The following is a 23,681-nucleotide window of genomic DNA, read 5'->3' as shown; positions in this document are numbered from 1 at the left end:
AAGTTGTTCTATATACAGTAATTATTTTAACTTCAAGCTGATTACTGCTTTCCCTTTACATTTTAAGAACTGAAGACTGACTTTTATTTACATCAGGAGTTCTCAACCTGGGTTCCACAAATCCCTTGTTTAATAGTATTGGATCATGGCATAAAAAAGGTTGGGAACCTCCGGTTTACACCCAGAATTTGAACAACTGTAAGATGGAAGTTTACTTACAATTGCACGTGATCTTAAAGGAGTCAGCCACTGAGTTTAGAAGGCAAGGGACCTCTGAACCAGAGGTGAATAATCATTACAGTCTTATAAAACTGAGTAGGCTGGCAGAACTCTGAAATTTCTTTCCCCAGAAAGATGTGTGGGCTAGATCATTGGAGATATTTTAAGACAAAATAAATATATTTTTTGAAAGAAGAATTAAGGACTATTGAGAACTGACACAGAAGAGGAGGTGAGGAATGTGGAAGACCAGCGATGATTACTTTGAAAGGTGTTGCAGGCTTGAGAGTTCAGCGACCGCTCTAGCTCCTCTTTACCATTTGTGCTAGAATATGCACACTATTCCATTACCCTAAGAGTACTGAAGTCCCCCAAACTGGTTCATGTCTTGTTACTCTGGGGGAATCTCGTTATTAGTGCCCCAGCGGAAAGCTAAGGTATTTCACACGCTATTACGACTCCCTCTTAACTCCCAAGAGTAATTATTTTTAATTCGGGATCACAGAAAGAAGAGAAAACGGGATCTGATCAGACGTATAATCGATCGGTGCAGTGGTCAGAATAGCAAAAGGTGCAAGGAAGCCGAGAACAAAGAGACTACGTTCTGCAATTAGCTACTGGCAGGGCTTTTACCAAAGTTAACCCGTTGTTTTGAAAGGTAAAGTTTCTATCACGTGAGCGTGACGTCGCTGCCGGGATAATGTAAATGTTTTACCAGCTCCAAGTAGTTTCAAAAGACTAAGACAGTGAAGCAGAGGAGAGATAGAAAGAGAGAGAGAGGGAGAGAGAGAGAGAGAGAGAGAGAGAGAGAGAGAGAGAGAGAGAAAGAAAGAGAGAGATCACCGGGAGTCGGAGCTGAGGAAGACATCACATTATCTTACATGTAAGTCAGCATTGGCATGGATGGCTTTGTGTGCGAAAGAAATGAAGAATGTTCAGATCTCGAAGAGCGGGGGGATATTACATTGTGTGGGGTTTAGTAAATCAGGGAGTCGGTGGTCGACGAGATTATCACACTGTTTGCTGCTGGACTCGAACGCGAGTTAAGACTTTTTTGGGGATTGAAAATCTGAGTGGGAATCTGTCCGAGGCGAAGTTCTCTCTCACGGGGGCTGTCTCTTGGGAATGCAGCGCTCCCCCTGTTTTTCGAAGGGGTTCCTGTCGGAAGGGATGGGAGTTAGTTAGCTGAGCGAGTGGGGAGAAGTGACTCGGGGAAGAGCTTACGTTTTGATTTTCGCGGGTACAGTGCACGAAATCTCATTCGAGAACTTCTCGTAGTTGACTGCAGCGGGAAGTTCATGACCCTGGGAAAGGACACCGCCGCGGGTCGGTAGTGTAGGCAGTATGGATGGGTTCAACAGGCGAGTAGGGACTTGGAGGGAGAGTACTGCTGGTCTGATGTTCGAGTTCATTCTACCAACACTGGCGTTACAATGCAGGGTAGTTGCCCGTGTTATTCTAATGCCGGCTCTGGTAGCCATGGCTGTGCCCTGTCCGCTCTTACCAATCCGAGAGTGTTGGAATATTTATGGGGGCAATTTAACTTGGAAGCACTGGCTGAGATGGCGTTAAATGGGACGCTAGCTCAACGTTAGATGGGAACATCTAGGTGAAGAGTCTCGCGGGGGAAGATATCAGACGGGGAAAGAGGACCGGGAACATCGGATGTGAGGCGCTTTCGGTCTTTCGGCGGACGGGACGATCTGGGCTGTTTGGAAGGAGGTTGGGGTTATGAGATCGGAAGAAAGTTATGGAGACGTTCAGTGGATGTGCGTGTGGAAAGGAGTGACTGGAGATATAGGGATAGGATACAGGAGGGTATGAATGGTGGTGTGAACACAAGACACACGATTCTGCAGATGCTGGAAGTCTAGAGCAAAACACAGACACAATGCTAGAGGATCTCAGCAAGTCACGCAGCATCTAGGGAGGGAAGTTAACAATAGACGTTTCGAGCCCCCTCCGTTTTGTTCTAGCCTCTGCCTTCTTCCTTTCCAGTAGCGATGAAAGGTCTCGGCCCGAAACACTGACTGTTCCTTTCCTCCAGAGATGCTGTCTGATCCGCTGAGGTCCTCCAGCGCCTTGAATGGTGGAGTGAGTTCCGCGGACCTTGTTTCCCCTCCTGCCCTGACCCGCTGGGGCTGGGCGGTACTGTGGCTTCTTGTCACTTCCATGTAAACTCTTCGATGGGCTTCAGAAGCCCGAGAGTGGTCTGGCGTTGGATGAAGTGGACTTCAGCCTCAGATCCTTTCCGGGACGTGGTGTGGTTGTGGTAAAGACATCTGCAGTATACTGGGGTTCTGGTAGCCATGGCCCAGCCCAGACCTCCCCTCCCCACCGGCTGTGGGATCATCACGAAAAACCTGAAGAGACAGAGGAGGGAAGGGATACTGAGAGGGCAAGAGAAGGTTCCCGGTCTAGGCATCTTGGAGAAACTAGAGAGTATAGAAATCGATGGGAGAAGGAGAGAGAAAAAAGTTTAAAATGCAGACGCAAATTGGAGGGTAAATATTGGGACTGGGACAAGAGTAGGACCAAGGAGAACGAACACAGTGAACTGACTCAGCCCCAGGAAATCAGTGGTTGGGTATGGCTCCAGACTTTGGCGTTATTGAGAAGTTGGGAGACATCTAACCTGGCAGGGTTAGGGAAAGGAGAAATGGTTTCTGAAAACGCGGATTTTGGGCTTTGGTTTCATTCAAATGGATGACTCGAATACTGTTATTTTAAATTAAGAGAGTTATCTAATTACCTCAGCCACCGACTGACACCATTATGTCACCCCTTAGAGAAGAATATTCAACCTTCCACTAATCAGAAACCAGTTATAAGCCTGTGAGTAATTTGCCTTTAGAACTTCCCTGTGCAGAAACTGTCTCCAGTTTGCAGACTTTAATAAATCAAACATGTATTGAAACTACTTTGACAACTAGCAAACTGAAAAAGAAACCCTTGTCCATTTGTCCCTCTCCACTGATCTCCCTCCTAGCACTTATCCCTGCAAGCAAGACAAGTGCTACACCTCCTCCCTCAGCACCATTCAGTGCCTAAAGCAGTCCGTCCAGGTGAGGAGACACTTCACCCGTAGTCTGTCCAGGTAATCTACTGTATCCGGTGCTCTCGGTGCAGAACCCTATGCATCGGTGAGACCTGACATAGACTGGGAACTGCTTCGTTCAACACCTTTGCTTCATCCACTAGAAAGTGTGGTATTTCCTTGTGGCTTCCCATTACAGTTCTACTTTACATTCCTGTTCTGACATATCAGTCCTGGCCTCCTGTACTGCCACAATCAGGCTGCACTCAGGTTGGAGGAGAGACACCTCATATTCCGTCTGGGTAGCCTCCAATCTGACAGAATGAACATCAATTCCTCTAGCTTCCAGTAATCTTTCTTCCGTTCCCCCTTCTCTCTTTTTCCATTTCCCTTTCTGGCTCCCCTCTCATCCCTTCTCTTCCCCTTATCTGCCCCTCAGCTCCCTCTGGTGCTCCTCCTTCTTCCCTTTCTTCCATGGTCCACTGTCCTCTCCTTATAAGATTCCTTCTTCTTCATCGCTTTACTCTTCAACCTATCACCTCCCAGCTTCTTACTTCACACCTCCCCCTCGCCAACCCCCCCACCTTCTCCCTCACCTGGTTTCACCTATCACCTGCCAGCTTGTACTCCTTCCCATCCCCCCCACCTTCTTATTCTGGCTTCTGCCCCCTTCCTTCCCTGTCCTGGTGAAAGTCTCAGACTGTTAATTCTTCTCTGTAGATGCTGCCTGACCTGCTGAGTTCCTCCAGCATTTTGTGTGTGTTGCTCAGGAACCAGCATCTGCAGAAATTCCTTGTGTTTACCATTCTTGCTTATTTTCTTCCTTCCATCTTCAAAAGTTAGCTTGCCCTCCCAGAAGTGTCAGTGGCAAATCATTTTACATTGTGACAAAGTGTGTGCACTAAATTTCTGTATGCAGTGGATGGTGAGCAACAGGAGTCTCTCATTCTATCTTCTACCTCTGCACCAGTGAATACTGTACCTCTCAGTGGTGTCATTGCCAATGGCCAAGGATGACTATGTGTGGTGGAAAGCTGAAACTGGAGCAATTTTTACTTCAGGGATACATGACGTAACTTATTTCTAGACAAACGGATTTGGTTTTAAATTGTATATTTCACAATATCAGAATACCTAGAACAATTCGCAGCATAAGAAGCACTTCTTTAGTGCTGTCACTGTTATAGAGCAGAATATAATTGTGTTCCCTTCTTCTACTGTTGAGGAATGTGATTGAGAGTATTTTGGCTTTGTTTTAACTTAAGAGAAGATCTCCCATTGTGCTGAGAAACGCTACAGCTTACACTTTTTAAAAATGTAAAGTTATGGTCTTTTCACCAAGGGCAAGTAAACTGTAATAAAATATGTGGCTGTCACAATTAATTTAGTGAGCAGCTCTGAACAGGCTGCTTTAAAATAACACTTTATGTCAAACTAAGCTCAGGGACCTGTGATTAATTAAAGACTGGGGAACATTTTAAATCGTTGATGTACATTTTTCCCCCTTGTTCAGCTGAGGGGGTGGACAAAATTGCTCTTTAAGTATTGAATTTGGGTCATTTGGAGGCGTTTGAGTAAAGCAGGGTTTGACACCTTGTTGTTTTAAATCTCTGTGGGCATCCTTAACCTTACAAATGCATAGCTGTCATTGGGAGCTTGTTATTAAAAAGAGATAAATGCATAAACAGCTCTCAGGAATCCTAAATTCTCCACCACGTTTACTGATTTCCGAGTGTTTAAAGCGCTCATACTGAAATGTGAATATGGAATCCACTGATATTTGAAAAGTTTTTGCAATATCTTACAAATCCTCATTAAAGTTTTGCATTTGTCACATGAGGAAAATGCAGAAGAATTAACTTGCTAACTGTATTAGGTTGTTTGGGGATGTGCTGGACAGCTAAAGCAGTGCTTCCAGTGCACAAAAGGATGCAAGTTGGAACTGGATTGAACCAGAACCGAACTGCTGCATAATTTGCATCAAAGTGTGTGCCAGGCTCTTCTCATCCCCTTCTCACCTCCCTCCACCACTGAATGTAATCTTAAACCCTTCACTTAAATTGCCTTAGCATTCCAACCATGGTGGAGAGTTGGTTTATTTGAATACTTTACAGGAGTTTACAGCGCGGCACAGTCAGTCCAACAGTTTTGTGGTGGAACATGTGTTGCTGAGTTTAACATCTTTATAATATGGTGTTGGGAGCCAAACTACAAAGATAACTGTGCTGGTAATGTTGCAATTGATGGCACTTAATTTAGGGATTAATTTGTTGCTTCTTGCATCACATAGCATCTCTAAATTACTGAACATTGAAGTACTTTCAAGAGGAAAATAAACTCTACAGCTTTGAAGCAGTGCAGAGTATCCATTACCTCCCTGTCGTTGGCACAAGATGAAATTATTTGGTGCACAAAATGGCTGTAATTTGCGGACTGCAGCTTGAGCTCAGTTACATCTATCCTTTGCATGTTGTAATTTATCAATTTTGTACTGCTTGCGATTGACAATCTTTCTTTTGAGTTTTTGGGGTCATGCTGATGGCTGGGTGTTTCAAGAAGGGCACGTTGTTTAAATTATGTTTCCCTCAGAGGTGGTGGGAATCAGATGTGTAGAAAGAACAAGAAATTCTTTTGTAGGCCATTAATGGTAATCTTCCAGATACTTAGGACCAGAGAACTAATTCTAATTGTGACTGGCTGAACTACATATGTAGGATGAGTAAATGTTTCCAATTTTCAAGTTGGGAGCTTATTGTGTGATATAACTGCAATGGGGTGGAGTGTATTTTGGCAAAACCTGCCCCCCTTTCACCAAGAAACTGTTGAAGTTCTTTAAAAGCTCCTTGAACTGCAAACTTGAATTTTCAGCAATTTTCAAGATTTTTCTTTCCCAGTTGGATAATGTACAGAAATATGTTAGACCAAGTGAATAGAGAATGCTGAACCTCTTCATGTGATGCCACAGCCAAGACTGGAAGTATTGCAATTGCAATTTGTAATCCTTCCTCTCTGGAACTTGGTCAAAACTTCTAATCTCCCTACTGGCTGCGACTTCAACCCCTCCCTCATGAAGGCTGAACTCGCACTCTGTGCCACAATAATCTGGAGGTTAACCCTCTTATACTTGGGTAGACGCTGCCTTCCTGTTTTGAGCTGCACTAAGTTTGTCTATCATTTTGCTACTCGTCTTTCTTTGGCCTTTTTTGTATTAATTGACAGTATGTAGAATTTTGCAGCTCAAACCAAGCTGCTGGCTAAGTTTAATGCACAAAGATGCTGTAACCCCTAGTCTGGACCCGACCAATTACTCCAGAGTGAGACTTCCTTGGTGATATACTCCATTTTTTCCCGTGACAGTCGGGCTGTGGTTGTATTGCCCTTTGCTCAATTTTACTGAGAAGGTGCATTCAGGTGGAAAACATGGCTGTAGGTCACAGATACTGTTGCTTGGTGCCATTGTGTTTCCATAGCAGCAGGGATTTAGCCAGTGTGCATCTTGTGAGATTTTGAAATAGAAAACCATTTCGCACCATCAAGGGAAGAAAAGATGGTGATGTAAAAAGCCAAGAGAAGGGGACCAAAGAGTCTTTGGACTGGTGTACATAGCAAGAGATGTTGATTAGCCCACAGTGTCTCTGCAGATCTTGTTTCTGATTGCCCACACTGGCAAACAAGCAGTGGATCACATATACATGTAGAGTTATAGGGCACTACAGCACAGAAACAGGCCCTTCATCCCATCTACGCCTTGCCAGCCTGGTTTTCTGTCTAGTAGCATGTACCAACACCCAGACCATAGCTCTCCATACTTCTCTAATTCATGTGCCTATCCAAACTTCTCTAAAATGTTACATTCGGACTGGCATCTACCAATTCCACTGGCAGCCCATTCTGCACTCGCACCCCTCTCTGAAGTACTAACTTTAATGTCCTAACTCTTTGATGAACTTTGTCTTGATTCATGTATTCACGGCAGAGTGTGCAGTTGGAATTAATTTGAGAAGTCTCTTAAGGATAATGAGGCTGAGCCCCTCTGCAGTGTGTCAGTCACTCTGCAATAATGAGTTCTGTGTGAGAAAATCTTGCTGACATGAAGTTTTCTGTCTCAATCCAAGCCCTTGGGGTAATCTGCATTTGGCTTGATGTAGGAATGTCAAAGTGTGGTGGCTGTTTGTGGTATATTTTTGTAAATGTCTGATACATGCTGGTGATCCATTCTGTTGTCAGAATACAAGTCTCAGTATTTATGAACTGGCAAGCTGCCTTGAAAGAGATTTTCCATCTGACTGTGGCCCCTTTAAAATTCTGTTCCCTTCGGCACTGGCATTTTTACACTGCAGGTCTGTAATTCTTTCCCCAAGCCTTTTTGTTTACACCTATCCTGGATCCAAAGTGCTTTCAATCACTGAGCCAGGATTAAGTTTGAAAGGTTGGCTTGATCATTGGCACACTGGGGGCTTGCTTTTTCTTAAAAAAAAGAGTAAAATCAACTCTCCTGGGAGAATTATTGATCCTTGCTGAGAAAATCCAATTGCTGTTTAGAAGGATTAAAGTCAGTAAAACTCTTCAGAATGAAGAGTTGCAAAGGATTTCTAAATGGAAAGCTTGGTCATGTAATATTTATCAGCTTTCCAAAAGAAATCAGATTCGAAAGGCAGCTGCAAATTATTAATCATGTAATTAAGTCTTAAAAATGTGGTACTTCCAAAAGTGCTGGAATCAGGAGTCTTTGAGAAATTGCAGCAGCTGGTTGCTAAAAGTTTTTAAAATGAAGCTGCCTAAAATGGTATCAAGTGGATGGAGAGTGGTTTTATCTGACATGCATCTCACTCTTATCCATTTCAGCAACTTAATGTAGTCCCTAACTCAATGAACACTTCAGATCAGTAGAACTCTTAAGTAGATTATTTCTCTTGCCAGCCCTTGGGGCAGAAGCAAACAGTTAGGACCGAGTATGTTTTCTCACAATGAGGTTCAAGCTGCTCGACTGACCTTTTGCAGAGAACGACAATATGTTCACACTAGAGAATCAAGCCATTTGGCCCCACACTTCCCTCCTGATATTTATGCCTCTCTCACTTCAGAATCAGGTACACGTATAGAAGTTTTTGAGTGGTCTTGTTGACAGACTCCACGCTCTCTATGTCCTACCTCACGCATGACCTTGTTTGCCCTTAAGTGCAACAGTGTTGGGTAGTTTAATAACTCATTTTGGAGCTACAGTCTATACCAACCATTCACTGGATAAAAAAAAGTTGCTCCTGAAATTTGTGTTAAAAAGTGAGTTCTGCTAATGATATGGAACAGTAAAGCTTTCAGTTGAGCTCTTGCTGCAACTGCTTTTCACCCTGCCTTTAAGTCAGCCAAGATTTTAAACAGAACTGAACATTAGAAAGACAAGTGGTAAAATACAGGCGGAATACATCTGTATTTTTGTTTAATCTGCTGATCAGCATAAATGGTTAACAATTAGGCATGCTTGCTCTTCACAGCACAGGTGGATACAGTTCATATGTTTGTTTAATTACCAGATATCCAGCCCCGTTCTGCAATCAAAGAAGTAAATCACTTTGAAAGATAAATGAAAGTTCACACAGTCACTTTGTCATATTTTCACTTGTCTAAGGGCAAAGTAGTTGAAGTCCACATTGCAGAAAACGATTAAAGAATTATGTCGGGCCACATGGTCAACAATGCACTCTATCATCATTTTATGTTTACTGATCAGAAAGGCAATTAAACACAATGCTTAATGTTTCAGATGGGAATAAAAGAATGTGACTAAATAGATTCGAATCTTGCTTTTTTCGTTTAATTTGCCTTGCAGTTGCCAAACAAGGGAAGTGTTAAAATAACTTGATGGATGCATTTTGTTGAAAGTTTTTTTCTGTGTTAGATGAAGTGGCTTGTAAATAGTTCTTACTGCTGTGTGTATTCAAACATCATGTTGCCCACCAAGCCCCCAGAACTCCCAAGGGACTTCGAGTGTAACAGAAACTAGTCTGCCAACTGAAATGGAATTCCTCTGACATTAGACAGGTTAATCCCAAGGATTTGGAGAGAATTAGTTTTTAATGATTTCTTCTAAACAAATGTCCTTTAGGGGTTAGGATTAGATTAGATATTTTTTTCGATGGGGGATTGGGGTCATCGAGATGTTAATGACTGTGGCAAAATTATAAAACACCACACAGCATCAATAAAGCCTGGTTAATCACTTCTATCCAAAAACAGTTTTTTTCCAGATCTGTTTAATCGTCATTTGATTTATGACTTCCCGGGCTTCTAATTCTTGAAACTAGTTAACATTGTTTCAATTGTGAGACATTTGTTTGCCTCTTGAGTGATCAACATTGTGATGTCTGAACGTTGCACTCCAGTCAAGAGTGGAGCTAAAGGTATATTCTTATTGCCTTCTGGGAAGAAAAATGCTGTTTGACGTATGGCCTTTTTCTGTAAGCGTTTCAGTAGTCTGGCAGTAAAATTAAATAAAGAAAAACCTGCATATCATGGTTGACTCATTATATTGCTACTGAACTCCTTTGTCTTCACTGGGTCTCCCTCTCCAACAGCGTTCTGGGACAGCCTACACTTGAGGGGCTGTAATGGTTTAAGGGGACTGTTTGTTATCACCTCAACATTAGGAATGGATAGAAAATGCTGACTTCGTGAACTAGCAAACATGGAAAAAGGGTCTTGATGAAAGAACTTTTACTTGTGGGACAAAGCACTACTACATGTGGGTGACCAAATTACATACATTTTACAATATAGTATTAAATCTATTGAGAAGGCATTGGACTAGCTACCTGAAGGTCGTGAGTTCGAACCGCAGCTGAGGGAACGTGTTGTGTCCTTGAGCAAGGCACTTAATCGCACAGTGCTCTGCGATGACACTGGTACCAAGCTGGATGGGTCCTAATGCCCTTCCCTTGGACAACATTGGTATTGTGGAGAGGGGAGACTTGCAGCATGGGCAGCTGCTGGTCTTCCATACAACCTTGCCCAGGCCTGCGCCCTGGAGAGTGAAGACTTTCCAGGCTCAGATCCATGGTCTCGCAAGACTAACGGATGCCTTTACTTATTTTAGAAAACACAGAAGCGTTAACTAATGGGAATATAGAACCACAGTGTTATTAGCCAGAGTCAATATGGTCAGGAGATTTTCCTCTTTGAACAATATCAGTGATTTAGTTAGGGTTTTTGATAATTGTCTCAACAACTTCATAGTCAGTACTTCAATATCTGCAAAGTTATTTTGTTAAATTTCTGCATCTTTCAAAATAAAATTCTGAAAACTGCAACAGTGGGATCTGAACTCTGCAAAGCTCTAGGTCTGCCCAGGAACATAAGCACGACACCACTATATCCTTGTCATTAAAGGGGGGCTGTGCCAGGCATCTGTGCATCTTCTTCTGAGAGATATGGGTCTACCTGTGGGAGAGAGGTGGCCCTGTGCCCATTGGAAAGGAAATAATTTTCTGCAGATTGGATGAATTTGTACGAAAGTCATCTTGAAGCCATCTTTTGCACAAGATCATTGGAGACTGCTGATGCATTAGACAGGAAGCTACTCCACCAATTACCTTTCTATTGAGATTACTGGCGCTAAAGACTCAAATGTCGGCTTGATGTCTTCTGAGGGCAAGAAGAAACATTATCCAAATTGTGTCAATCATGCCATTCTAATGACTGTTCCACCATCTTAAAAGAGAGGTGGAAAGTGTGTCGGCTTGGCTATCATTTGTCACTGTGGGGCCAGAACATGCATTCTCCTAGTTACAATACAACAATCAATAAGTTTATTTTCCTGAATTAATGAGGCAAGGGACTAAGTGAAATAAGAGAAGGACATTCTTGTTTATTGAGGATCTGACCATGGCTCAGAATTTCCATAGAATAAGTACAAAGAAATGGTGACCTCCAGTGTGTGAATCAAGGAGGAACACTCTTAAAATAGAGTCTGACATTTAGAGGGGTTGGGTGAGAATCAGAAAGCATTTTGGAAGTCAGGACCCCTTTTAAAAGACAAGGAGATTTTAATTAGATTGGGTAGATGAGGAGACATGGTGTAATTCAGAGCTACTCAAATCTTTGTCCTTGGAGACCACTTTCAGAAAGCTAAGAGCTAAAAGTTGTTAACTGCAAATCTGTGTGCCAGATACACTAGCCCAGAACAGCTTTCATATATATACAGTGATATCACCTGGTGTACAGCATCATTGCAAGCTCAAAATTCTGTCGTGCGCTGATGCAAACCTTGGCCAGAGGGACAGGACCTGCTTCGGCATGAGTTACAGAGTCAGAGCTTGCCCAGAGAATCCAGCAGATCCCACCTTCCTCCAGGTAGGTGGTTTCTTTCATTTTCACCAGCGGAGATCTCTTACCATCCCCCCTCCCCCCCCACCTATTAATGCCAAAATCGTAGTCACTGCTTGACCAGCTCACCATTTCCAGTCATCTCTCTGGACCTGCTTGGTTCTCCCACACCCACTAGCAATCCTTTCCCCAACCGCCATGATCTGTTCCCCACATGGCAGATCATGCACAATGACTTACACTTTGTACGTGGTAGAATACCCAAGTTAGCAGGCCAAGTCAAGAGAAAGCATCTTAGTGCAGGCATCCTTAGCACAGTAATTCAATTTTAACCTCTGACACTTTCTGTATCAAATTTACATGCTCTCCTAATGAGTTTGCTCTGGGTGCTCTAGTTTCCTCGTCCCAAAATCTTTCAGGTTAGTAGATCATTTTCCACTGTAAATTGCCCGTGATGTGTCATTGAGTGGATGGATCTGGGGGAGTTGGTGGGAATGCGGAGAGAATAAAATGGAGTTAGTCGCAGATTGCCACAAGATGGGTGCTTGATTGGACTTGATGAGCCAAGAGACCTTTTTCCATGCAGTGTTACTCTGTGTGAATGACAGGAAAGGCAACGATGGTAGATTTGTCTCTATACTGCTGAGTTTTAAAAGGCATGGGTAATATTTATAAAACCGACCAGCCCTTGCTGGGGAGAGTTGATGAGGATGTCAATAGAATACAATGGAGTTAGAGGAATGGATGTTTGATGCTTTCTGTCGGCTCAGTAGGCCAAAAGCTGAATAGCTTTATAACGCTGAAGTTTATTAGAGTTTCCTTTATATTCGCAGAGTTTTTTACCTTTTAAAATCAACTCTTGGTGAAAATAAGAAGATTCAGTTCTTATTGATAGAGTACTCAGTCAGTGGAAAGGTTTTGGGAGCTAATCTTCAGTGTGCACTGGAAGCATTGTGACAGAATTAGTAAAATTCTGGCTTTGATTCTCTCTCTCTCCCTCTCCCTCTGCCTGCCTTTCCTCACCCCATAATTTAGAGGCAATGCAGAGAATGCTACCAGTGGTGTCGATAGTTTTAATGCCAAGAATATAATGCAGTTCTTGAGTCTGAAATCATCTTACACAGCCCAGCATTGAGGCTGTATAAATGCCAGCAATATTTATTAGGTTAGCAGCCAGAATTAATCCTTACTTGCCTCGTTCAATAATTGTGCATTTTTTCTGTTTTGAAATGGATATAAAGTACCAATTTAGTATTTCTTCGCTTCCCTTGCTGTCTGTCACTAGTATCCATTATGCCTACAAACCTGACCATTTTCAGTAGAATGTGACAGAAATTCAATTTTGCCTCAAGTAAATTGAAATTGTGGAATTGGATGGGCATTTCCAGCTACCCGATATTTGCCCTTCAGGACAGCTAATGGGTCACTATTCATACCTTACCCATCTTCAACTTTTGACTCATTCTGTAGTGACATCACAGGCAGTTCTCCATTATTCAGGGTTTTAGTAATGGCCATGGCTGGCCACTTATTATGGGGTGAGGACCTCGGCAGAGGAAGCAAAACACCATTTCCTGGCCTAACAAACATGCCCAGGTTTACTAAGGCTCTAGTCACTGAGATCAGTGACTTCTCCTGGATGACCTCCAACTATGCCCTCGTGCCTACTTTGTTCTCTTGGTGGAAGCTGGGCTCACGAGGACCCAATTTCCTTGCTGCTGAATCCTTCTGTGTGGCTGCTACAGATACCTGTCATTCTCCCCATCTGAACTCTGCTGCTCTGCAAGACTTCCAAGGCACAGGGAGATGACTGATCTGCTCTGATAATATTGTGCTGCCTAGGCACCGGAACTTACCAACAGTGCAGGCCTCCACTGAATGCAGGTGGGTTCTGACTGAACACAAAGGCTCTAATTAATAAATCGAAACTTTCTGTCATTAGAAAAGGCTTTCACTTGCTCAATGTACAGACTATGATGGATCAGCAGAGGAGTTAGTTCCATGGTATCCAGAGGTACATCTGCTGAGGGAGGCCATACTTGCTTGCTCACATCCTGAGGGCTGGACTGTGGGAGACAAGGCCTACCTTTACTACTTATCAGCTTATCTACAGATTTCCATTATAGTCACAGCTACCTGGACTATGCCTATTCCCATCCTGTTACCTCTAAAAACACCATCCCCTTCTCTCAATTCCTCCGTCTCCGTCTCCGCTGCATCTGCTCTCGGCATGAGACTTCTCATTCCAGAACAATGAAGATGTCCTGCTCCTTCTTCAAAGAAAGGGGCTTTCCTTCCTCCACCATCAACTCTATCCTCACCCACATCTCTTCCATTTCATGCACGTCTGCTCTCACCCCATCCTGCCGCCACCCTAACAGGGATAGGGTTCCTCTTGTCCTCACCTTCAACCCCACCAGCCTCTGCGTCCAGCACGTAATTCTTTGGAACTTCCGCCAACTCCAACGGGGAACTGCCACCAAGCACATTTTACCCTTCCCCACCTTCTGCTTTCCAAAGGGATTGCTGCCTATGTGACTCCCTTGTCCATTCGACCCTCCCCACTGATCTTCCTCCTGGCACTTATCCTTGCAAACAGAACAACTGCTACTCTTGCCTCTACACCTCCTGCCTCACTACCATTCAGGGCCCCAAACAGCCCTTCCAGGTGAGGCAACACTTCACCTGTGAATCTGCTGGAGTCATATACTGTGTCTGGTGCTCCCGGTGTGGCCTCCTGTATATTGCTGAGACCCGATGTAGATTGGGAGACTGCTTCACCAAGCGCATATGCTCCATCACCAGAAAAAGCTGTATCTTCCAGTGGCTACCCATTTCAATTCCACTTCCCATTCCCATTCCAATATGTCTATCTATGGTCTCCTCTACTGTTGTGATGAGGCCACACTCAGGTTGGAGGAAAAACACATTATATTCTATCTGGGTAGCCTCCAACCTGATGGCATGAACATCGATTTCTTGAACTTCTAGTAATGGCACCCCTCCCCCCTTCACCATTCCCCATCCCCTCATCCCTCTCTCACCATATCTCCTTGCTTGCTTATTACCTTCCTCTGCTGCTCCTCCCCCCTTTTTTCCCATGGCCTTCTGTCCTCTCCTATCAGATTCCCCCTTCTCCAGCCCTGTATCTCTTTCACCAATCAACTTCCAGGCTTTTTATTTCATCCCTCCCCCTTCCGGTGTCACCAATCACCTTGTGTTTCTTCCTCCCCTCCCTTCTGACTCTAAATCATTTTATTTTACTTTTCCAGTCATGATGAAGGGTCTCAGTCTGAAGCATCGACTGTGCTCTTTTCCATAGACACTGCCTGGCCTGCTGAGCTTCTCCAGCATTTTGTGTGTGTTGCTCAGATTTCTAGCATCTGCAGATTTTCTCTTGTTTGCGATTGGATTACTACCTTTACCTCCTATGGCAGCAGACAGCAGCTCAGAGCAGCTGCAAGAGACTCAGGGTGAATTGGTGTCCTTAAGCTGAAATGTTATTACCCTTGTCAAGGTGTGGAGACATCCCCATGGTATGCTCCATACTACACAATCTCACACATTTGCCCTTGCTGGGGAAGACAGCAGCATAGCATCATGAAGCCTAGACTACAGATCCTTCTTCAACTTATTTCTCAGCAGCGGAAGCAGGCATTACCAGCATGGGATATATGGAATTCATTGATGTAGAGATATTTCTCCTAAGGACCCAAAACATCCCTGGCTTAATGTCTGGCTTAAAAATAGCACCCCTCCCAACTCTCCAATCAATATTGCACACCAATAATTAGACAAGGGTGCCCATACAATGGAACATGGACACAGAACATCGAACAGTATGGCACAGTATGGAACCTTCAGCCCACAATGTGTCAACCTGTATGAATCTACTCTACAATCAATCCCTTCTACACAGCCCATAACCCTCCAATTTTGTTAAATCTACATACCTATCTATGAGTCTCTTGTACGTCTCTATTGTATTTAGATTCTGGACTATTTCCTGAGGATTGGAGGGTGGCTAATGTAACCTCGCTTTTTAAAAAAGGAGGGAGAGAGAAACCGGGGAGTTATAAACCGGTTAGCCTAACATCGGTGGTGGGGAAAATGCTAGAGTCAGTTATCAAGGATGTGATAACAGCACATTTGGAAAGCGGCGAAGTCATCGGACAAAGTCAGCATGGATTTGTGAAAGGAAAATCATGTCTGACGAATTCATAGAATTTTTTGATGATGTAACTAGTAGAGTGGATAGGGGAGAACCAGTGGATGTGGTATATTTGGATTTTCAAAAGGCTTTTGACAAGGTCCCACACAGGAGATTAGTGTGCAAACTTAAAGCACATGGTATTGGGGGTAAGGTATTGATGTGGATAGAGAATTGGTTGGCAGACAGGAAGCAAAGAGTGGGAATAAACGGGACCTTTTCAGAATGGCAGGCAATGACTAGTGGGGTACCGCAAGGCTCAGTGCTGGGACCCCAGTTGTTAACAATATATATTAATGACTTAGATGAGGGAATTAAATGCAGCATCTCCAAGTTTGTGGATGACACGAAGCTGGGCGGCAGTGTTAGCAGTGAGGAGGATGTTAAGAGGATGCAGGGTGACTTGGATAGGTTAGATGAGTGGGCAAATTCATGGCAGATGCGACTTAATGTGGGTAAATGTGAGGTTATCTACTTTGGTGGCAAAAACAGGAAAACAGATTATTATTTGAATGGTGGCCGATTAGGAAAAGGGGAGGTGCAACGAGACCTGGGTGTCATTGTACACCAGTCATTGAAAGTGGGCATGCAGGTACAGCAGGCGGTGAAAAAGGTGAATGGTATGCTGGCATTTATAGCAAGAGGATTCGAGTACAGGAGCAGGGAGGTACTACTGCAGTTGTACAAGGCCTTGGTGAGACCACACCTGGAGTATTGTGTGCAGTTTTGGCCCCCTAACCTGAGGAAAGACATCCTTGCCATGGAGGGAGTACAAAGAAGGTTCACCAGATTGATTCCTGGGATGGCAGGACTTTCATATGATGAAAGACTGGATCGACTAGGCTTAGACTCGTTGGAATTTAGAAGATTGAGGGGGGGATCTTATTGAAACGTATAAAATCCTAAAGGGATTGGACAGGCTAGATGCAGGAAGATTGTTCCGATGTTGGGGAAGTCCAGACGAGGGGTCACAGTTTGAGGATAAAAGGGAAGCCTTTTAGGACCGAGATTAGAAAAAACTTCTTCACACAGAGAGTGGTGAATCTGTGGAATTCTCTGCCACAGGAAATAGTTGAGGCCAGTTCATTGGCTATATTTAAGAGGGAGTTAGATATGGCCCTTGTGGCTAAAGGGATCAGGGGATATGGAGAGAAGGCAGGTACAGGGTTCTGAGTTGGATGATCAGCCATGATCATACTGAGTGGCGGTGCAGGCTCGAAGGGCCGAATGACCTACTTCTGCACCTATTTTCTATGTTTCTATGTTTACCACCATCCCCGTAATGTATTCCAGGAACCTAATGCTTTCAGTGTAAAAAAAGAACTACCTCCGATATCTCTCCTTAAACTTTTGTCCATTTACCTTAAATGGATCTCCTCTGGTATTGCTCACTACCACCTGGGAAAAATACCAAGGATACTACAAGCTACTTATCAACTGGATTTGAGAGCTATGAGAAGAATTAAAACATTTTAATTTTTTCCTTAGCAGGATTTCTTGGGTAAGGCAGTCAATAATAAAGTTCTTAATTAAAGCTTTGCCTGGATTGAACCGCAGGTTTGATATGCAGCAGGTGTTTTCCAAAGGGTGTAATGCAGTCAGAGGGAAAGCTGAATAAATATTTGAAGCTGCGCTATTAGGGAACGAGTTTTAATGTTCAACAAAGACGGACACCTGCAGAGTGGAACCATGAGCTCTCTTTCTCCTGTTAACTTTTAGAGTGAAAAGGAACTATTTTATTAAATAAACAAATGGGTAAATTTCCCTTAAGTACAAAAACTTGATATTAATGTAACATGATATTTTATACTCGATAAACTAAACATACCCAACCCAGTCACTTTCTAATTTATTACCCATAATACCAATGGAAATTGCTTAGTATGAGGCAATTGCAATGTATACTCTGGCAGATGCAGCGATCTTTGGGTGTCTAGCAACCAGTTTAGTGTTACGTTTTCTCAGCTCAGCCATATCAATAAATTTACTTTCCAAAATGGGCAGTGGAAAATCGTTTTTTGCCAGCATGGGTACAGAGATTACAGATATAAACTAACACACAGGTCCTATCTGCTCTGATCCTGTAGACTGAAAGAAGTGAAACAAGGATCACATTATATTCTTAGGATGTAAAGGAGATACACCAGGAGAAATTAGGCTAGGCTTGTTTACCCAGGACCAGAGGATGACCTGATAGAAGTATATAAAATTATGAGGAACATACAAAGGTTAGAGAGTCTGAAGCTCTTTCATATGGTAGGGGATCAAAAACAAAGGGGCATAGTTTAACAGCTCACACAAAATTCTGGTGGAACTCAGTAACTCTGGCAGCATCTATAGAGAGGAATAATTAATTAACAGGCTGATACCCTTCATCAGGACTGAAAAAAGGAGGCAAAATCCAAAATATAAAGGTGGGGTAGGGGACGGAGTACAAGCTGGCAGGTGATAGGTGAGACCATGTGAGGAGTTGAGTGGGTGAGAGAGAGAGCATGTTGAAACTGAGGGATGACAGGTGGAGGAGGTAAAGGGCTGAAAAGAAGGTATCTACTAAGAGAGGACAGTGGACCATTGGAGAAAGGGAGGGAAGTAGGGGACCAGAGGTGATGGGAAAGTGTTCCTGGTGTGGTCTCCACTGGATGAGTGAAACCCATGCAGAGTCGGGGACCTCCCTTCGAGCACCTTTGCTCTGTTGTTGCAAAAGGCAGGATCTCCCGTTGGCAATACACTTCAATTCAATTGCCTATTACCATATTCCTTCCTCTCCAGCCCTTTACCTTTCGCACTTACCTGGCTTCATCTATCACCTCCTAGGTATCCTTCTTTCCCTCCCTCCACCTTTTTATTCTGGCATTTCTCCCTTCCTTTCCAGCCCTGAAGGAGGGTCTCGGGCTACATTCTGTTCTATAGGTGCTGCCTGACCTGCTGAGTTCCTCCAGCCTTTTGTATGTATTGTCCATATTGATATACCTGTTCATGGCCTCTTCTACTGTCACGATAAAGCCAAGCTCAGGTTGAGGAAGCAACACCTCATGTTCAATCTGGGTAGCCCCCAAACTGATGACATGAAGAGCAATATCTCTATCTCCTGGGCATAATTCCCCATCACCTCCGCTTTTTTTCCTTTGTCCCCTTTCTTTTTTTCGTTCCTCATTCTGGTTACCCTCTCATCCCTTCTTTTCTCCTTCCCCCACTCTCATGACCTGCCCATCGCCTTCCTCTGCTTTACTACCTCCTGATCAGAGGCCTAGTGTCCTTTCTTATTAAATAAGTACTCCCACCTATCACCTGGCTTCTTACATTATTCCCCCTCCCCTACCCACCCACCTACCTTTCCCCTCACCCAGTCACCTCTTCTCCCTCCTTCACTTTCTTATTCTGTTACCTGCATCCCTTTTTACAGTCTCACCCTGAAATGCCAACAGTTTATTTTCTTTATAGATGCTGCCTGGCTTGCTGAGTTTGCCCAGCATTTTGTCTGTGTTTCTCTGGATTTGTAACATCTGCAGAAAATGTTGTGTCTGTGGCACAAGGTGGGAGGAAAGGAGGGAGGTTAGGGGTATGTTTCCTACACAGAGAATGGTTGCTGTCTGGACGATGCTGCCAAGGGAGATGGTGGCATTTAGAAGGTACTTAATAAACAAGTGATTGCCAAAGCGCTCAGCAGGGCCAGTGGGGTAAAGGGGCCATTTTTGTACTATTGTGACTCTATATTCTTCCTTTTAACCAAGAAACACCCACTTGCCATCTGATGATCAAAATCCTGATGCAAGCACACAATCTGCAAGGTCACTGGGGTCTGAGTTCCCTGCTGACTGCTTATATTTTGCAGATAAATGTTTGGACACAAGCTGCCACATTGACCTGCGGTGGAGTTAATGACACTGGGCAAGAGGAACTGGAGGTTCGGTGAATAGATGTGCATTCCTTTCTTCACTGAATTCAATTATTCATTGTTTCCTGTTCCCTGGCTTTTGATGCTCTATACGTCAGTGGAAGTAATTCACCACCAAATGTTTCCCTGGGGAGACAGCAGGATGCTTTAGAAATCCAAACACTTTGCTTAATGTACAGTATGTTTTCTTTGGTTTGATTTTTTTTCAATGAATGATTAACCAGGACTTGTATTTGAAGTCTTGATTTAAACATAATCTAAATTTGCTTTATCAAGATGACAGATGTAGTGCAGTTCACAGCAGACCACTGGTGTTTAGTGTTGAAATCTAAATTTCCCTTCATGTGTATGACAATGGAAGCCTTGCTTGATGAGTTGTGACACTTGTAAGTAAGGCAGTGGTTGTGGTATCTGTTTTGTAGATGCTTAGTCTAAGTGGGGAAAGGCAGTGGGTAGATGGAACCAGTGATCCTCTACCCTGTGGCAGCAGAGTGGCACAGACGATAAAGCTGTTGCTTCACAGTTTCAGGGACCCGGTTCAATCCTGACTTCTGCTGCTGTCTGCGTGGAGTTTGCAGGTTCTCCCCGTGACCATGTGGATCTCCCCTGGGTTCTTTGGTTTCCTCCCACATCTCAAAGACCTGTGATTGGTAGATTCTGTAAACTGCCCCCTAGTGTGTTTGATGAGAGGCGGGATCTGAGGGGATGGCTAAGAATTGGGTTAATGAGAGCAGGATTCATGAGAATCGACTTCTGGCTTTCTTTTATGTCATGAGGAAAGGGGAAATATGGACTGTGGGACAAGTTAAATGAGCTGGCATTGATACTAGTTGTCCCCTTGTCAGGATCGAATTGTAATTCTGAAGCACCAAGGATTAATATCCCACATATTGTTCCAAGTGTCTAGGAAGAAGGCAGGAGAATGGGGTTGAGAGGAAAAATGAGTCAGCCATCATGGAACGGCAGTGCAGACTCAATGGGCCAAATGATCCAATTCTGTTCCTATGTCCTACGATCTTAGGTAAGGTGTCATATTTCAACAACATTCGTGTTTATCTTCCTTCTTTCAATAATTTTGTTTGTTAGTTATAAACATTTAGAAGGAGATTTAAGTTTTATGTGGTGACACCCTTCGGGAATGAAACTTGCAGCCAATCAGAGTTGATATCATCTGCTGCTCAGTATCATCTCACACAGAGTGGAAGTGGCATAGAGTCTGACAGCATACGGATATGTCCTATAGTTCACCTACTCCACACTGCTCATCAAGCACCCACTTATAAAAGTCCTACGTTAATTCCATTCAATTTACATTTAGTTTTCCCACATTTTTCATCAGTTCCTCCAGATCCTACAATTCACCTGTGCACCAGGGACAATTTACTGTGATTAATTAACCTGCCTGCAGCTATATAAAACTTTGGGGTATTGTGTACAGTTCCAGTCACTCCATTACAGGGGGAATGTGGAGGCTTGGGAAAAGGTGCAAAAGAAGTTTACCGGCATTAGAGCGGATTACCTGTGAGTCCAGGTTGGGAAAACTCTGGAGACCTGATAGAAGTTTATAATATTGAGAGGGTAGATGGTCAAGAGTCTATTTCCCCCAGAGTGGAAATATCAAACAACTAGGTTTAAGGTGAGAGGGGGAAGTTTAAAGGCTGCGAGGTGTGTGTTTTGGTAGGGGCCTGGAGAGTGATGCCTAGGTAGATGGGAGGACCAGATATAATAGCAATGCTTAAGAGGCATTTAGCCAGACACACAGTCAAGCAGGGAACGGAGGGATATGGTTCATGTGCAGGGTGATGAGGTTAATTTAGACTATGATCATGGTCGGCACAGACATTGTGAGCCAAGGGGTCTGTTCCCAAGCTGTATTGTTCCATGTTCTGTGCACCAGCTCAGCCCACACATGAGGGAGGAAATTAGAGCACACAGTCACAGGGGGAATGTGCAAACTCCGTACAGAAAGCACCTGAGGTCAGGATTGAGTTTGCACCCTGGTCCCTGGAGTTCTGAGGCAGCAGCTGTTCTAGTATTGTCTGTGACTCCGCAATATTCAGCCTTTATAACTCAGTCATTTTTCATTCTATTATTGGTATAGGTTAACATGATTTCCTGCTTCATGCAGAGAGTCTTTGCTATTGGTTTGCTGCATATCACTGGAGATAATCACGGACACTTGTAAAGATTCTCGCAATCTCCTACTATCTGAAATTGGAATGCCAGGAATTGACGTCCATTTCCATTGTGCTTACGTTAGATACAGGCATGAAGCTGTGGAAATACTACCCCGGAGCCCTTTGAGGTTTGTGACCTCTTGTGAATAAAAACTCAAATGTAGATGCTATGTAGAGACATTTCTGCTGCAATAGGGAGCCTCTTAGTAGCTTCTATCATGAAGAAAAAATGAAAAGTATTTCTTCAGATGCCAAAAAGCTGAAATAAATGCTGGAAACACTCAGCAGGTCAGGCAGCATCCGTGGAAAGAGAAACTGAGTCAACATTTCAAGTCCAGGATCTTCCAACAGAACTTATGACGAAGGGTCCAAATGCTTCCACAGATGCTGCATGACTTGCTGAGGGTTAACAAAATTTGATGATATTATTACTGCCTATAATAAGTCTGGCATCTCAAAAAATTGTCAATTCTATTGTGATGGTTTTAACTTCATTCATTCCCCAATCTGGTGTTTGATTTGATCCATTAACAATTCACAGATGTCCTTGCATACAGTTCTTTAAATACCATAATGCAGCAGGCTGTGCACTATTCCCCATCATTTGGATGATTTCCCCGCAATTCACCAGCTTGAAATGCTGACACTCCTCATCCCCCACCAACTGAGGGTCAGTTACCACTCTGTGCTTGTTTCATTTCCTACTCTTGTTTTTCACACAAAGTCAGAGTAACAATTTACCATCTCAATGAAATCTGGCCCTGTTGGAAAAGCTCGGCATGATTAATTCTGAACTTTTTATAGAACTAAGAGGGTTGAATGTCATTTTGGACTATTGGGTCTGAAGTTAATTAAATGTGACTATTGTAATATAATTGAATGTGCGCTTGAATATACTCTGACAGTCTCCAGATTAGAAAAGTCCTTTGAGCATGAAATGGTTTTCATCTGTCTTCGGGTTTCCCTGGTGCTGATTTCCAAACTCTTGGGAGTTGATGGTACTGTCAGGGGCCCTACAGTTAAATGCAGCTTTTCCATCTTGGTGCTGTCACATTGAATCTTAGCAGAAGTTTCACACTGCTGTTCTTTGCAGGCCCCACACCAGCCGATGATGTGTGGCTTTGTGAAATAAAAAGAACTAGTCTAGGGTTTAATAAAGAGAAACAAGTGTGGAGTTGTAACTTCTTGTGTACTGAGGTTAGATCTATGTGGGGGCGGGGGTGGGCGAGGGAAGTAGGAAGATAGGAATGTAGCATTAAGGGATATTGGAATGTTTTAATTGAATTATGAAAATATGCATAATGCTTTAAAAGTGAAGTTCCTGTAGAGAGTCTGCAACGTTTTAAAATGAGGCTAAACTTCATTTCCATTGAAATTGAAGAAAGTAAGTGAATTTACTGATTCAATATGCTCAGTTTGTGTGACTGATGTAGACAAATTTCACCCTTGACTACCTCTCTCTCCCCCCCCCCGCCCCGCATCACCCACCACCATCAAGCACAACTGTGGCTTTTATCCCTAATGTATGAAGCATCACTTGGCGATGTCCAGTTGAGGATCCTCGATATTGAAAACTATATTCTATTTGGAATATATCAGTCTCATTAATTAACCAATAGTTTTAATGAAGTAATGTGACATGTCAGAAAGCTATCTCAAAGTATTACTCGGATGGCCTCTGTAGCTCTCTTGTATTGAATTTTGACTGACTGAATCATCTTTACTAGCATTCTTGATACTGAAGTGAATAGCTCAGTGAAACGGATTCTGTTTCATTACAAGCTTGTTTGGACAGTGCAGAATATATTTCATGTACTCGCTGTT

At 43.3% G+C, this 23,681-nt stretch overlaps 1 protein-coding gene across 3 annotated transcripts in view; it reads left to right on the top strand.

Moving 5' to 3' along the window:
* Positions 1 to 726: 726 nt before the first annotated feature.
* Positions 727 to 23,681, top strand: part of mdka (midkine a) — an 84,040-nt gene continuing 61,085 nt past the window's right edge. Inside the window, exon 1 of one of the 3 annotated variants that reach the window (XM_063063238.1) lies at positions 727 to 877. Coding sequence is in view for 1 of the 3 variants with exons in the window: in XM_063063235.1 (XP_062919305.1) it covers positions 21,900 to 21,985 (86 nt within the window). In the remaining 2 variants the exon portion in view is untranslated. Of the gene's footprint in view, positions 878 to 938; positions 1,103 to 21,884; positions 21,986 to 23,681 lie in introns of those variants that run through there. The other 2 variants (XM_063063236.1, XM_063063235.1) reach the window with 2 other exon arrangements.

The sequence above is a fragment of the Mobula hypostoma genome, chromosome 11, assembly GCF_963921235.1.
Source record: "Mobula hypostoma chromosome 11, sMobHyp1.1, whole genome shotgun sequence".
Classification (NCBI taxonomy): Eukaryota; Metazoa; Chordata; class Chondrichthyes; order Myliobatiformes; family Myliobatidae; genus Mobula; species Mobula hypostoma.
This window is presented reverse-complemented; position numbering and strand designations above follow the sequence as displayed.